A 13,456-nucleotide genomic window follows, 5' to 3' on the forward strand; every position below is an offset into this window, starting at 1 on the left:
ACTAAATACCCTATTGAGCTATCCAGCAAGCTATTGAAAACTTTACCACTATTTCGTAATTCGCTGTAAATTGCAATGAAAGACATCGATAACACAAATACTTCTTTGCGTAGTGGTTAGCGCAATCCGTCTTGTGCTCAACCCTGCGCTACGGAGAGAGTTCAAATCATACGAGAAGCTTTTTTCTTTTTTTCCACATATCTTTTAAAACTTGAATGAAAAAAAAATATTAATAAAATATTAAAATAAAGAAATACAGAATTAAATGTGTGAAAGTTGATGTAAGCCATATAATTTTGAAAAATAGAGCTTTCATGAACTTTTAGAATTGAGAAATGTCTTTTCTCAGAGCGGGGGATTGACATCGCCTTGTACGCCTCCATTCTTTAAATCCCCTTCACCCAAAGATAGTTTGTGGCAAGTTTTGTTGAAATTGGCCCAGCGGTTCTTGAGAAGAAGTTGAAAATGTGAAAAGTTTAGACAGCCTTCAGCTCAGGTGAGCTAAAAAGCTTTTTACAAATATGTAAAAATCGTCTTATGTACCAGTGAAACAGAAAAATTAAAATTTATGTGGATGTATTCCAGGGCAGGGGTAATGCAGATTCTAAATTGTTCAAATCATGACCCCTTCGGGGTAGGGTGGGGTCACAAAAGGTATAACAAGGAAAAAGATCAGGGCCAAAATTATATAGGTGAGCATCATGACCCATGAGCCTCTTGTTACAATACTTATTTTTTGAAGGGGAGTCCCTTGCGTGGGGCAGTGGTTAGAGCCTCTGCTCTAGAGTAGGGAAGGAGTTGGTCCTTACATCATGGGTTCAATTACCACTGGGGGATGTGGAGACCGGCTTCGGATGAAACCGAATAAACCGAGGTCCCATGTCACAGCAGGTTCTGGCATGAAAAAGATCCCTCCCTGCTCAATGGCCCCTAGTGCTAAGCACAGGACAAAATTTGCAGCTCTACACTGGCAAGTGGTGGCGTCTCCATACGAGTGAAAAATTCTTGTTGAGAGTGACGTTTAACAACATACAGATCAATCGAAGGGGGGCAAAATTTAATAAGGATGTAGATGTATGGAATAAAATTTTGGTGTGGCATTCTTCCTGAATTCAAAATATATAAATCAAGTTTGGCCCTGCATTTAAATGAAAGACTTGCAAACAACAAGAGAATGACATCTATTACATGTATTTGTTTACAGAAAGTTTTTGATAGACCTGAATTAGCTAGATTTATTTCCCGTTGGCCACCATATTGGAGGTCCGTTGAGCTAATTTTCCTTTTTTAGCATTAAACAATCAAGTTTATGCTCAAATGCTACGTGTTAAATCTTTTCTTTTTCCCAAAAAAAATAGAATAGCTATCAAAATAAATCATTAAAATCACATTCAAATACATTGATAACTTTTTTTATTATGAATGAATGGAGAATGGTAATGAACAATTTCAATGATTTTTCACTTCACTCTTGTAAAAATCCTGAACTCTAAGTAATAAAATTTTCCACTGTTGAATCAACATCTGTTCTTTTTTCAAACAGCTTCATGAATTAGATCAGAATATTTACAAGAGTTCAAGTGACAATGACCAAGCTTAACCCTCCAGTTAGGTATAGCTTTATGTAATAGATTTTTTTTTTTCATTCATTTTCTTTAATTAATTACCGTTATGATTTACAAAATGAAAATTGTGAACTAAAGAAACAGTAACAAAGTCAACAATATATTTCAAACAAAATCTTTCAAAAAGAAAGAAAAAATTACTTTGTTTTCAAATCCCAACTAGAAAATATAAATTTTCTGACAATGTTTTGATAAACCTTGCTTTATGAACCTGTTTTTTCCCTTTTAACATTAATTAAACTTGGTTTACAAGAGAAACAATCTATTATCCAATTCAGTAAATTTTCAGCATTGGTCTTTTAGATTTTCGGAGACTACCACAGTTCCCCGTCCCTGTCCTTGGCCGGCACTTCTATCACGCGCGGTTTGTCGATAATTCTGGCTGTCCTATTGCCTTTCTCTACAATGCCTATAATCCAGGACTGGTAGCCCTCCTGTTTCTCGATGTCCTTACAGAATGCCGCGGCTTGTTCTCGGGGTAATGCCATTAATAATCCACCTGGAAATAAAATACCAACCATCAATCTTCTCTTGTCTGAATGTGTGTTGATGTGTCTGCACTAAAATCAATGCCAGAACAGCGAGAAAGCTACATTGATTGAAATCCAACACCTTCTGTTTTTTTTTTAGTCATTTAGACTGTGTTTTGCTTGATGAAATTACAGCATAAAAGCTAGAGCTATTTATTAGGATTTCTTTTTCCTCTTTATTTTTAATTATCTGGTTAATGTTCTCTGAAAGCAATTACAAAGTGAAGTCAGAGCTCCTGTTATATACTGGCCCAAGGAAAATCTGTCTTCCAAGTATTAATCAAGATAAATGATTAAGCAATCTCTATACACCTTTCATATTTTCAATCTATATTTTTATGTAATTTAATGCTCGTTACTTTGAAGATCAATAAACTAATCAACTAATACATCCTGTCTGCATTGATTTTTTCTCAAGGTAAAGAGACATAACTCAAACACAAATAATATATGTGGTTTATGGAAGGTAATAGGTATGATTTTTAATGCAGGGAAATATGAATACATGTATTTAATGTACACAGAAAAAAAATAATTTGTATGTATAAAACAACTGATCAGATAAAAAAAAATAACATGTAAATTTTTTACTTTTTAAATTCACAGTCATTTTTTAAAATTATAAATTTTATGACACCAATATATTAAACCTCATTATTTTTTTTTATATCAATGACTGATTAATACATATATCTAAGGTTTGGTATCAGATATGTACCTGAAGTTTCTGCCGAGTGTCCTTGGAGCAGCCCAAACATGTTTCCACAGGCCTTGCTGATGGAAGCCATCTTGGCGATGATAGGGAGGTTGTGGATAACAAAACTGACCTCATTCTTCTGAATCTTAGCCAGGTTCTTAGCGTGACCCAGTAACCCAAATCCTGTCACATCTGTAGCACCATGGGCATTGTACTTGTGCATCAAACGGGCACCTAATAAAGAAAGATGTCGTCTTTTTTTCTACATTAACGTAGCAACACCAACAAAGATGGGTGAATGAAGCAGACTGAATGCCTACATTCAGCAATGGCTGACTTACTAAGTTAATAGGGTATTTTTATTCAACTTGAGTACCAATGTCTGCCTTGGTTAAATGAACTAAAATCAACAAGGGTTGAATTGATAATTCTCTCCACACAGTATTCTACTACATAAATCAAAAGATTGTACAGAGCACCATATCAGAACATACACAAACTGTTCTTGACATACTTTAAGATAGATGAAGTCTGTATCAGGACAAACGTTACCTGTTCTATTGAGTCTTGACATGCTAAACATGGCTCTCTGGTACGCCTTCCTGACGTCGTCCTCTGTCACAACCAGCTTGACTCGGTTCCACCTCTCCGGTTGATCTAACCACTGGTAAGCATTGACAGCCACTTGTGTCCCCAGAGGCTTCGTAAGAACCAGGACGTCACCCACAACCGCATTGTCAGGCCTGCAATATACAACTCAAATTGAGTCCACAGACAACGACATTGTCAGGCCTGAAATAAACAACACTCTCTAAGTCCACAGACAACATTGTCTGGCCTGAAATAAACAACTCTCAGTAAGTCCACAGACAACGACATTGTCAGGCCTGAAATATTCAACTCTCACAAAGTCCACAGACAACGGCATTGTCAGGCCTGAAATATACAACACTCACTAATTCCACAGACAACAACATTGTCAGGCCTGAAATATACAACTCTCACTAAGTCCACAGACAACGGCATTGTCAGGCCTGAAATATACAACACTCAGTAAGTCCATAGACAACGGCATTGTCAGGCCTGAAATAAACAACTCAAACTGAGTCCACAGACGACATTGTCAGGCCTAAAATATTCAACTCTCACAAAGTACACAGACAACGGCATTGTCAGGCCTGAAATATACAACACTCACTAAGTCCACAGACAACAACATTGTCAGGCCTGAAATATACAACTCTCACTAAGTCCACAGACAACGGCATTGTCAGGCCTGAAATATACAACACTCAGTAAGTCCATAGACAACGGCATTGTCAGGCCTGAAATAAACAACTAAAACTGAGTCCACAGACGACATTGTCAGGCCTGAAATATACAACTCTCACAAAGTCCACAGACAACAGCATTGTCAGGCCTGAAATATACAACTCTCACTAAGTCCACAGACAACGACATTGTCAGGCCTGAAATATACAACTCTCAATAAGTCCACAGACAACGACATTGTCAGGCCTGAAATAAACAACTCAAACTGAGTCCACAGACAACAGCATTGTCAGGCCTGAAATATACAACACTCACTAAGTCCATAGACAACGGCATTGTCAGGCCTGAAATATACAACACTCACTAAGTCCACAGACAACGACATTGTCAGGCCTGAAATAAACAACTCAAACTGAGTCCACAGACAACAGCATTGTCAGGCCTGAAATATACAACACTCACTAAGTCCATAGACAACGGCATTGTCAGGCCTGAAATATACAACACTCACTAAGTCCATAGACAACGGCATTGTCAGGCCTGAAATATACAACACTCACTAAGTCCATAGACAACGGCATTGTCAGGCCTGAAATATACAACACTCACTAAGTCCATAGACAACGGCATTGTCAGGCCTGAAATATATAACTCTCACTAAGTCCACAGACAACGACATTGTCAGGCCTGAAATAAACAACTCAAACTGAGTCCACAGACAACGACATTGTCAGGCCTGAAATAAACAACACTCACTAAGTCCATAGACAACGACATTGTCAGCCCTGAAATATACAACTCTCATTAAGTCCACAGACAACGGCATTGTCAGGCCTGAAATATACAACTCTCACTAAGTCCACAGACAACGACATTGTCAGGCCTGAAATATTCAACTCTCACTAAGTCCACAGACAACGGCATTGTCAGGCCTGAAATATACAACTCAAACTGAATCCACAGACAACGACATTGTCAGGCCTGAAATAAACAACACTCTCTAAGTCCACAGTCAACATTGTCTGGACTGAAATAAACAACTCTCAGTAAGTCCACAGACAACGACATTGTCAGGCCTGAAATATACAACTCTCACTAAGTCCACAGACAACGGCATTGTCAGGCCTGAAATATACAACACTCAGTAAGTCCATAGACAACGGCATTGTCAGGCCTGAAATAAACAACTCTCATTAAGTCCACAGACAACATTGTCAGGCCTGAAATATACAACTCTCACAAAGTCCACAGACAACAGCATTGTCAGGCCTGAAATATACAACTCTCACTAAGTCCACAGACAACGACATTGTCAGGCCTGAAATATACAACTCTCAATAAGTCCACAGACAACGACATTGTCAGGCCTGAAATAAACAACTCAAACTGAGTCCACAGACAACGGCATTGTCAGGCCTGAAATATACAACACTCACTAAGTCCATAGACAACGGCATTGTCAGGCCTGAAATATACAACACTCACTAAGTCCACAGACAACGACATTGTCAGGCCTGAAATAAACAACTCAAACTGAGTCCACAGACAACGACATTGTCAGGCCTGAAATAAACAACACTCACTAAGTCCATAGACAACGACATTGTCAGCCCTGAAATATACAACTCTCATTAAGTCCACAGACAACATTGTCAGGCCTGAAATATACAACTCTCACAAAGTCCACAGACAACAGCATTGTCAGGCCTGAAATATACAACTCTCACTAAGTCCACAGACAACGACATTGTCAGGCCTGAAATATACAACTCTCAATAAGTCCACAGACAACGACATTGTCAGGCCTGAAATAAACAACTCAAACTGAGTCCACAGACAACGGCATTGTCAGGCCTGAAATATACAACACTCACTAAGTCCATAGACAACGGCATTGTCAGGCCTGAAATATATAACTCTCACTAAGTTCACAGATAACGACATTGTCAGGCCTGAAATATACAACTGTACTAAGTCCACAGACAACGACATTGTCAGGCCTGAAATAAACAACTCAAACTGAGTCCACAGACAACGACATTGTCGGGCCTGAAATAAACAACACTCACTAAGTCCATAGACAACGACATTGTCAGCCCTGAAATATACAACTCTCATTAAGTCCACAGACAATGGCATTGTCAGGCCTGAAATACCCTAAAATCTTGAAAATAAGCCGCGGCTTATTTTAAGTTTTGGTAAGAAAGCGGGGGCTTATTTTCAAGACCGGCTTATTTTCAAATAGCGGCTTATTATCAATGCAAAAAAACTGGTAAGAGAATAGAGCAGTCTTGTATTCATTAGCGTTTCCCGGTGTACGTTCTTTAGGATCGCCTACTTTATATTTTGAGAATGCCGATCCCGAAAAGTTATTTTAATTGTATACAGCATATGAATTTACATGAAATATAAACTTGTTTTAAAAAAGTGAAAATAATATATAAGATATCCGCTTGCAGTTGAATTACTTGATAAATTACTCAAACACATATTTAAACAACTCAATTATACGGTACATTGAAATGTAATTACTACCAAGCCATGCCGATCAGCAGGTTTCTTGCCTCGGGCAGTATTACCTGGCAGTTAAATGCTTTACAAACAAAAACTTCCTTTTATCCATTTACTTATCTAATTATTACCACCCTATAACACATCGTTAGCTTGTACAGGTCTAGATGAGATAATTATTGTTCTGACAATTTCATGAAAAAAATTCACCATTTTAGCTGGTTCCGCTATTAAGTTTTTTTTAGCCAGCGTAACATGATTACTGGTAAAAAAAAAATTTATAAACAACCCTTTATTAGTAATTTTACATACGTTCACTAGTAGCTCCAGACTTAGTTCGTACTATAACGTCGATACTCGTACTCGTTCGTACTATCTCGTATGCAGAAATTGGTAAAGATTAAATGAATTAAAGAAAGATAACTTTTTATTTTGCACAGTAAATAAATATCGTCAAAGTTTTCAATCGTCAAATTTTTAAGACGAGGAAATCGTCAAACTTTTAACATCTTTCCTAAATGGCATTGTCATGACCGGCTTATTTTCAAAACTGGCTTATTTTCGAGTAATTTTTAATGCAAGAAATAGGTGGCTTATTTTCAAAACCGGCTTATTATTAAATCCGTCTTATTTTCAAGATTTTAGGGTATACAACTCTCACCAAGTCCACAGACAACGACATTGTCAGGCCTGAAATATACAACTCTCACAAAGTCCACAGACAACAGCATTGTCAGGCCTGAAATATACAACTCTCACTAAGTCCACAGACAACAACATTGTCAGGCCTGAAATATACAACTCTCAATAAGTCCACAGACAACGACATTGTCAGGCCTGAAATAAACAACTCAAACTGAGTCCACAGACAACAGCATTGTCAGGCCTGAAATATACAACACTCACTAAGTCCATAGACAACGGCATTGTCAGGCCTGAAATATACAACACTCACTAAGTCCACAGACAACGACATTGTCAGGCCTGAAATATACAACTGTACTAAGTCCACAGACAACGACATTGTCAGGCCTGAAATAAACAACTCAAACTGAGTCCACAGACAACGACATTGTCAGGCCTGAAATAAACAACACTCACTAAGTCCATAGACAACGACATTGTCAGCCCTGAAATATACAACTCTCATTAAGTCCACAGACAACAGCATTGTCAGGCCTGAAATATACAACTCTCACCAAGTCCACAGACAACGACATTGTCAGGCCTGAAATAAACAACTCAAACTGAGTCCACAGACAACGACATTGTCAGGCCTGAAATATACAACTCTCACTAAGTCCATAAACAACGACATTGTCAGGCCTGAAATATATAACACTCACTAAGTCCACTGACAACGGGATTGTCAGGCCTGAAATATACAACTGCACTAAGTCCACGGACAACTACATTGTCAGGCATAAAATATACAACTCTCACTAAGTCCACAAACAACAATGTCAGGCCTGAAATATACAACACTCATTAAGTCCATAGACAACTACATTGTCAGGCCTGAAATATACAACTCTCACTAAGTCCACAGACAACGACATTGTCAGGCCTGAAATATACAACTGTACTAAGTCCACATACAACTACATTGTCAGGCCTGAAATATACAACTGTACTAAGTCCACAGACAACAGCATTGTCAGGCCTGAAATATACAACTCTCAATAAGTCCACAGACAACGGCATTCTCAGGCCTGAAATATACAACACTCACTAAGTCCACAGACAACGGCATTGTCAGGCCTGAAATATACAACTGTACTAAATCCACAGACAACGACATTGTCAGGCCTGAAATATACAACTGTACTAAATCCACAGACAACGACATTGTCAGGCCTGAAATATTCAACTCTCACTAAGTCCACAGACAACGGCATTGTCAGGCCTGAAATATACAACTCTGACTAAGTCCACAGACAACGGCATTGTCAGGCCTGAAATATACAACACTCATTAAGTCCACAGACAACGGCATTGTCAGGCCTGAAATAAACAACTCAAACTGAGTCCACAGACAACCGTATTGTCAGGCCTGACATAAACATTCTACTATGATTATTGACAAGATCAAAGCAATGCCGCGGACATTATTCTCCAATAAATTTTACCTAAGAATGAAATACATATTTAGACCACATAGATGTTATGTCTTTTGCAATTTAAACACTGTATATTGCAGAAAATAGCTGATGAATGTGAGTTTCTAAATCTAAGCATGGCTGTTTCACTGTCCTCCCTACGCCATATTTAAACTCCATGATTTTAGTGATATAGTGGTAAAATAGGAAATTGATTTTGTTATTGTATATTCAAAAAGTTTAATCTATATAAGCTATAAACAGATTTATAATTGATAAAAGGCTAATTTTAATACGACAAAAGCACAAATCGTCTGCATTTTATTCACAGTTAAACAAACAAAACACTCTTGTGCTAAATGGAACAGCATTAAAGCAGCATGGTGACCTAATTCGTTTCTCTATAAAGAAACAAGCTGTCGTATTTAAGAGATGCTAAAGTAGAATAGAAATAAATTCCTTGCTGTTGTGAATGATGCAGAATAACCTCATCAGTCTGGAAATGTTGTTTGAAAGATAAAAGCCTCGGCTTTTATCTTTCAAACAACATTTCTCGACCTCGGAGATTATTCTGCAACATTCACGATAACGTGGACTTTTATTTCTTAAACTCGCACTAAGTCCACAAACACCCGCTTTTCAGGCCTGAAATATACAAGTCTCATAAAATCCACATAAAACGGTATTGCCAGGCCTGCAGTATACAAGTCTCAATAAATTCACATACACGACAATCTCTTTAATTACAAATATTTCGATTCTTACTCTCACCTTTGTTTAAATGACTTAAAAAAAATATAGTTTGTATAATCTTTCATCTACTAAAAAATCTTGGTCACAGCCCCCCTCCCCATATCTACAATACCTAAGGATGCTTTAATATAGATACTTCTGTGGATATGACTTAAATATATGGCTTTGCTTCAATTATTCTAGATTGTTCAAGATTTTTTTATTTGGGGGTGGGGGTCAGTTCTAAGTACTTTGATCAACCATTATCCATTAAGACCCTTCCTATTCCCCTGGGTCATTATAAGAACAATAAGAAAGATTAAGTCAGGAAGCTTCAACATATGTTTCTCTTCTGTCCAAGTGGTTCCTGAGAAGAATAATTTTGAATAACCCCACCTAAATTATGCTATTTCTAAATTATCTCCACTTGGAAGAGGTTCTGGCCCACCACTTGAACAAACTTGAATCCCCCTTTCCCAAAGGCACCCCGTGCAGAGTTTTGTTGACCAAATGATTTTGGAGAATAAGAAAATGTAAAAAGTTGATAACCTTGACAAAGCCAACACAGAGAACAATGACAATAACTGAATTTTTTTTTATCAGAAAAGCTCAGAAAAGTCTTTGGCTCAGATGAGCTAGAAAGGGTACCATTATCCACTTACATGATGAACTCATTAGACTGACAGACCGTGGTAGCCACGCCTCCAATGGTCATCCAGGGATTAATGACCGTCTGACCTCCGGTCACTGAACTGCCCGCTTCCTCGGTCAAGTCCTAAAATCCAGGTCAATCCAAGTAAACGTTAATTCAGGTGTCACAGTGAACACAGCATGTACATTAGAGAAGAGATAATTAAAATCTTCCTCTTTGTTTCAGAGCATCTTTTAGAGTGTTTATGTAATAAATCAGAATAAATGTATTTTAAAGTATACATGAACATTTACTTGATTTGAAGTTTATTAATAACTTTTTAAAACAATTAAAGTGTTCTATGCACTTCTTGGAAGTCTCCCTAGAATTTAAAAAGCTCTCTAATTTTTTCTGAGGGAAAGTGATGTCCCCAATAATTTTGGGGTCAGGATTGGTCCCTGACAACTGCATAAAATATAATTTACCTATGCCCTTTTTGTTATACATGTACCTTAAAACCTCGCATCATCATGGGTACCACAATGTCACGCTCTTTTTCTGTCATTTTGTTGCTAACACCAAGCAGCATCAACATGTTGTCAGTGTCTGTCACACCCATAGCATACAAATCGCTCAGCACATTGGCACAAGCAATTTTACCCTGGCGATGTCATTATAACATTTATTTTAACAACGAGAGTTAATTAGTAAAGCTCATCATTACTTCATAGTTCTTGGTTATAAATTTATAAAATTAAAAAAAAAATCTGTTATCTTGTCACAAAAAATTAATTTTTTTTTTTAAATTGTATCTAAAATAAAATTCTTGCAGAATGTGTATACAGGTGTCTCATTATATCGCGGTACTTAATTATTTTGCATAAAACGTGTCATTTCTAATTTTTATTTTAACTTACATCAAATGATAATTATAATTTTAACTTTGGCCTAACTTTTCAGTGTCCAATTATTTTAAGCTTGCATCGTTTAATTTGTTGGAAGTCTTATTTACCTCCTAAATTGGAGAGTCTCATTGTATCGTGGTATGGGAATACATGGAAACTTGTAAATGACACAGACCTCAAATTTTATTTTTGAATTTACGATGTAATTCTACATGAAAAAGTGAACAATTCTATAAACTAAAGACTTAAAGAGATGAACTTTATTATAATTTTTACGAGGTTGTAATTCTAATGGTCTAAACATAATTAAAACCGGACTGGAAATCTGAAAATTTCGTTTTTTTTTTTTTTTTTCAAGCGGATCTTCCGTACTTCTTAATCATCAAAAAATTAAAAATTCAGACAACATTCATATTGTCTATCAACAAAAAGAATATAGGCTATGTATCCACATTTTCGCGATATACCGCGATACAATGAAACCCGCGATATAATGGGAATCGAGTATACATCCCTTGCCCCCCCCCCCCCTTTCCATTACAAACCATCATGTAAGGATCATCCACTAGTGGGTAAAAAAAATCTGTTGTTTGAACCAGAGACAGGCCACCGTGTCTCAGGGGAGTAACTGATGCATCCATACCAATGCCTCAAAAAAAGAATAAATAATTATTTTTTGTGAACTCATACAAATATTTTAAATGTCACAATACTTTAAAACTCCCCAAGATGTTTATCAAAAAATAAAACACACACACACAAATACTTCAAAACTCCTTAAAACATGTTTATTAAAAAAAATAACACACACAAAATAGGCATAAGTTAAATCAAGTTGCTTTTATTTCTAAATTAAAAAAAAATAGAGGGAGAATCCAGGAATAAAACTGCATTATTCCGGAACCATTAATTGATAAATCACGTGACCATCTCAGGGCTCGAAAAGCCGCCATTTTCAGAACTTGAGAACCAAAAGGGTCTGATTGAAAGTTTACAAATCTTATCATTCCATTATTCTTTCACCACTTAAAAATCATAATTGCAATAAAAATTATAACATTAATATAATTAAATCATTAACAGTGCTTGTCAACTCACTTATCAATGAAAACAGCTTTCGGAACTGACATTTTCCAGAACACTTTGTCGCTATATGAAAAGTTGCATTTTAATTACTTTAATAAACTTACCAATTCTTGGTGCGGCCGCCATGTACTGGAATTGCGACTGCTCCGACTCTTGGGCATTGCTGTCCTGTTGGAGTCCCTCAAGAAGCTTCTCCAAGGCCTCCTGAGGGACTTTACACCCTCATCCCTTCAGGTCAGCAAATTTTGTGAGTCGGAAACTCGCATCCAGTTCGTGAGCGGCTGGATCAAACGGCCGTCGCAACGGAATTCCTTCCGTATTCTCCATTGTCAGTCGTCAACAAACCTGCAAATCAACACAATTAGTCATAGCATGTATTACATTTGGAGACAGATCTGCTTTGAATTGTTATTTAAATATTTTTGTGACTTGCAACCCACCTTCGTTACAGTAAATATGGCGACCTCCCCACGCGGCTAAATCCCTGTGAACAATGCCCGGATGATACGGTTCAAGAAAAGCTTTACGAGTGGCTGAAAAGTTCCTGACGTCATGCAGGGGAGCAGTAATTTTTTGGAAAAAGAAAATTTTGTCTCAAAGATATAACTGAACATCCACAGTATCTAGGAATTAAAATAACAAATTATTGATTTGATATTTACTCTAAATCAAAGTTTTATCACAGCAGATGGACCCTGATCGTATTGTGCACTATTTTTATTAAATCAATTAATTTATTTTATTATTTATTTTTTATTTATTTATAAACTTTTAGTTTGAACAAAAAAAAACATTTTAAAAAGGTCTACGTTTCCTCCCAGGGGGGGGGGGCGTTATAATAACCTTTAGTACACTTAAGTTTAGTAGATTTCCCCCTATTTTAATTATTTAAACTTTCATTTTTTTAAAACATTAAAAAATTCTACGTTTCCCCGGGGACTTTTATAATGCCTTTAGTAGATTTTCAGATTTTCCCCTATTTTATTTATTTAAACTTTTATTTTTTAAAAACATTTTTACAAATGTATGTCTACGTTTCCCCGGGGGCCTTTATATTAACTGTAGGTTTTCCCCTATTTTCTTTTCTCTCTTTCTCAGTCCTTTGTTTTACTTTTTTTTTTATTTTTTACCTTTAGTATTGTTTGGCATGGTTATTGGTATTTTTATATTATTTTATTTTGATGCATACATGTATATTATTTTCATATTTAGTGCAAGTATATTTATTTGCAAGAAAATTGAGGAAATAAATGTAGAAAGTCAGCCTTTGATTAAACCTTTATTTCCTGAACTGTTAAACAAATTAACAATCGTCAAAATCAATCTGTGAGACTTTGGTATATTGGATATGATAATTTCTGTCTAGAA

General features: G+C 36.5%; 1 protein-coding gene across 1 annotated transcript; it reads right to left on the reverse strand.

Annotated features, from left to right (window-relative positions):
• Positions 1-1,396: 1,396 nt before the first annotated feature.
• Positions 1,397-12,626, reverse strand: LOC134279277 (inactive selenide, water dikinase-like protein). Its single transcript, XM_062761633.1, has 8 exons — positions 12,529-12,626; positions 12,193-12,433; positions 11,548-11,651; positions 10,609-10,758; positions 10,129-10,241; positions 3,405-3,595; positions 2,874-3,086; positions 1,397-2,124 (listed from the first exon to the last, which is right to left on the reverse strand). Exons 2-8 carry the CDS (start codon positions 12,212-12,214, stop codon positions 1,940-1,942), a joined length of 978 nt encoding a protein of 325 aa, XP_062617617.1. The 5' UTR covers positions 12,215-12,433; positions 12,529-12,626; the 3' UTR covers positions 1,397-1,939.
• Positions 12,627-13,456: the final 830 nt, after the last annotated feature.

This window comes from Saccostrea cucullata, unplaced genomic scaffold (assembly GCF_032062105.1).
Source record: "Saccostrea cucullata isolate Sc308-1 unplaced genomic scaffold, CSIRO_AGI_Scuc_v1 ctg5906, whole genome shotgun sequence".
NCBI lineage: Eukaryota > Metazoa > Mollusca > Bivalvia > Ostreida > Ostreidae > Saccostrea > Saccostrea cuccullata.

Bases quoted from the DNA above. Each gene is read 5' to 3' on its own strand.
- LOC134279277 (XM_062761633.1), bottom strand. From the start codon at position 12,214: ATGGCGGCCGCACCAAGAATTG. The intron at 11,652-12,192 runs GTAAGTTTATTA...TCTTTTTTTGAG, and splicing joins GGCGGCCGCACCAAGAATTG to GCATTGGTATGGATGCATCA. The intron at 3,087-3,404 runs GTAACGTTTGTC...TTTCTTTATTAG, and splicing joins GTCAAGACTCAATAGAACAG to GTGCCCGTTTGATGCACAAG.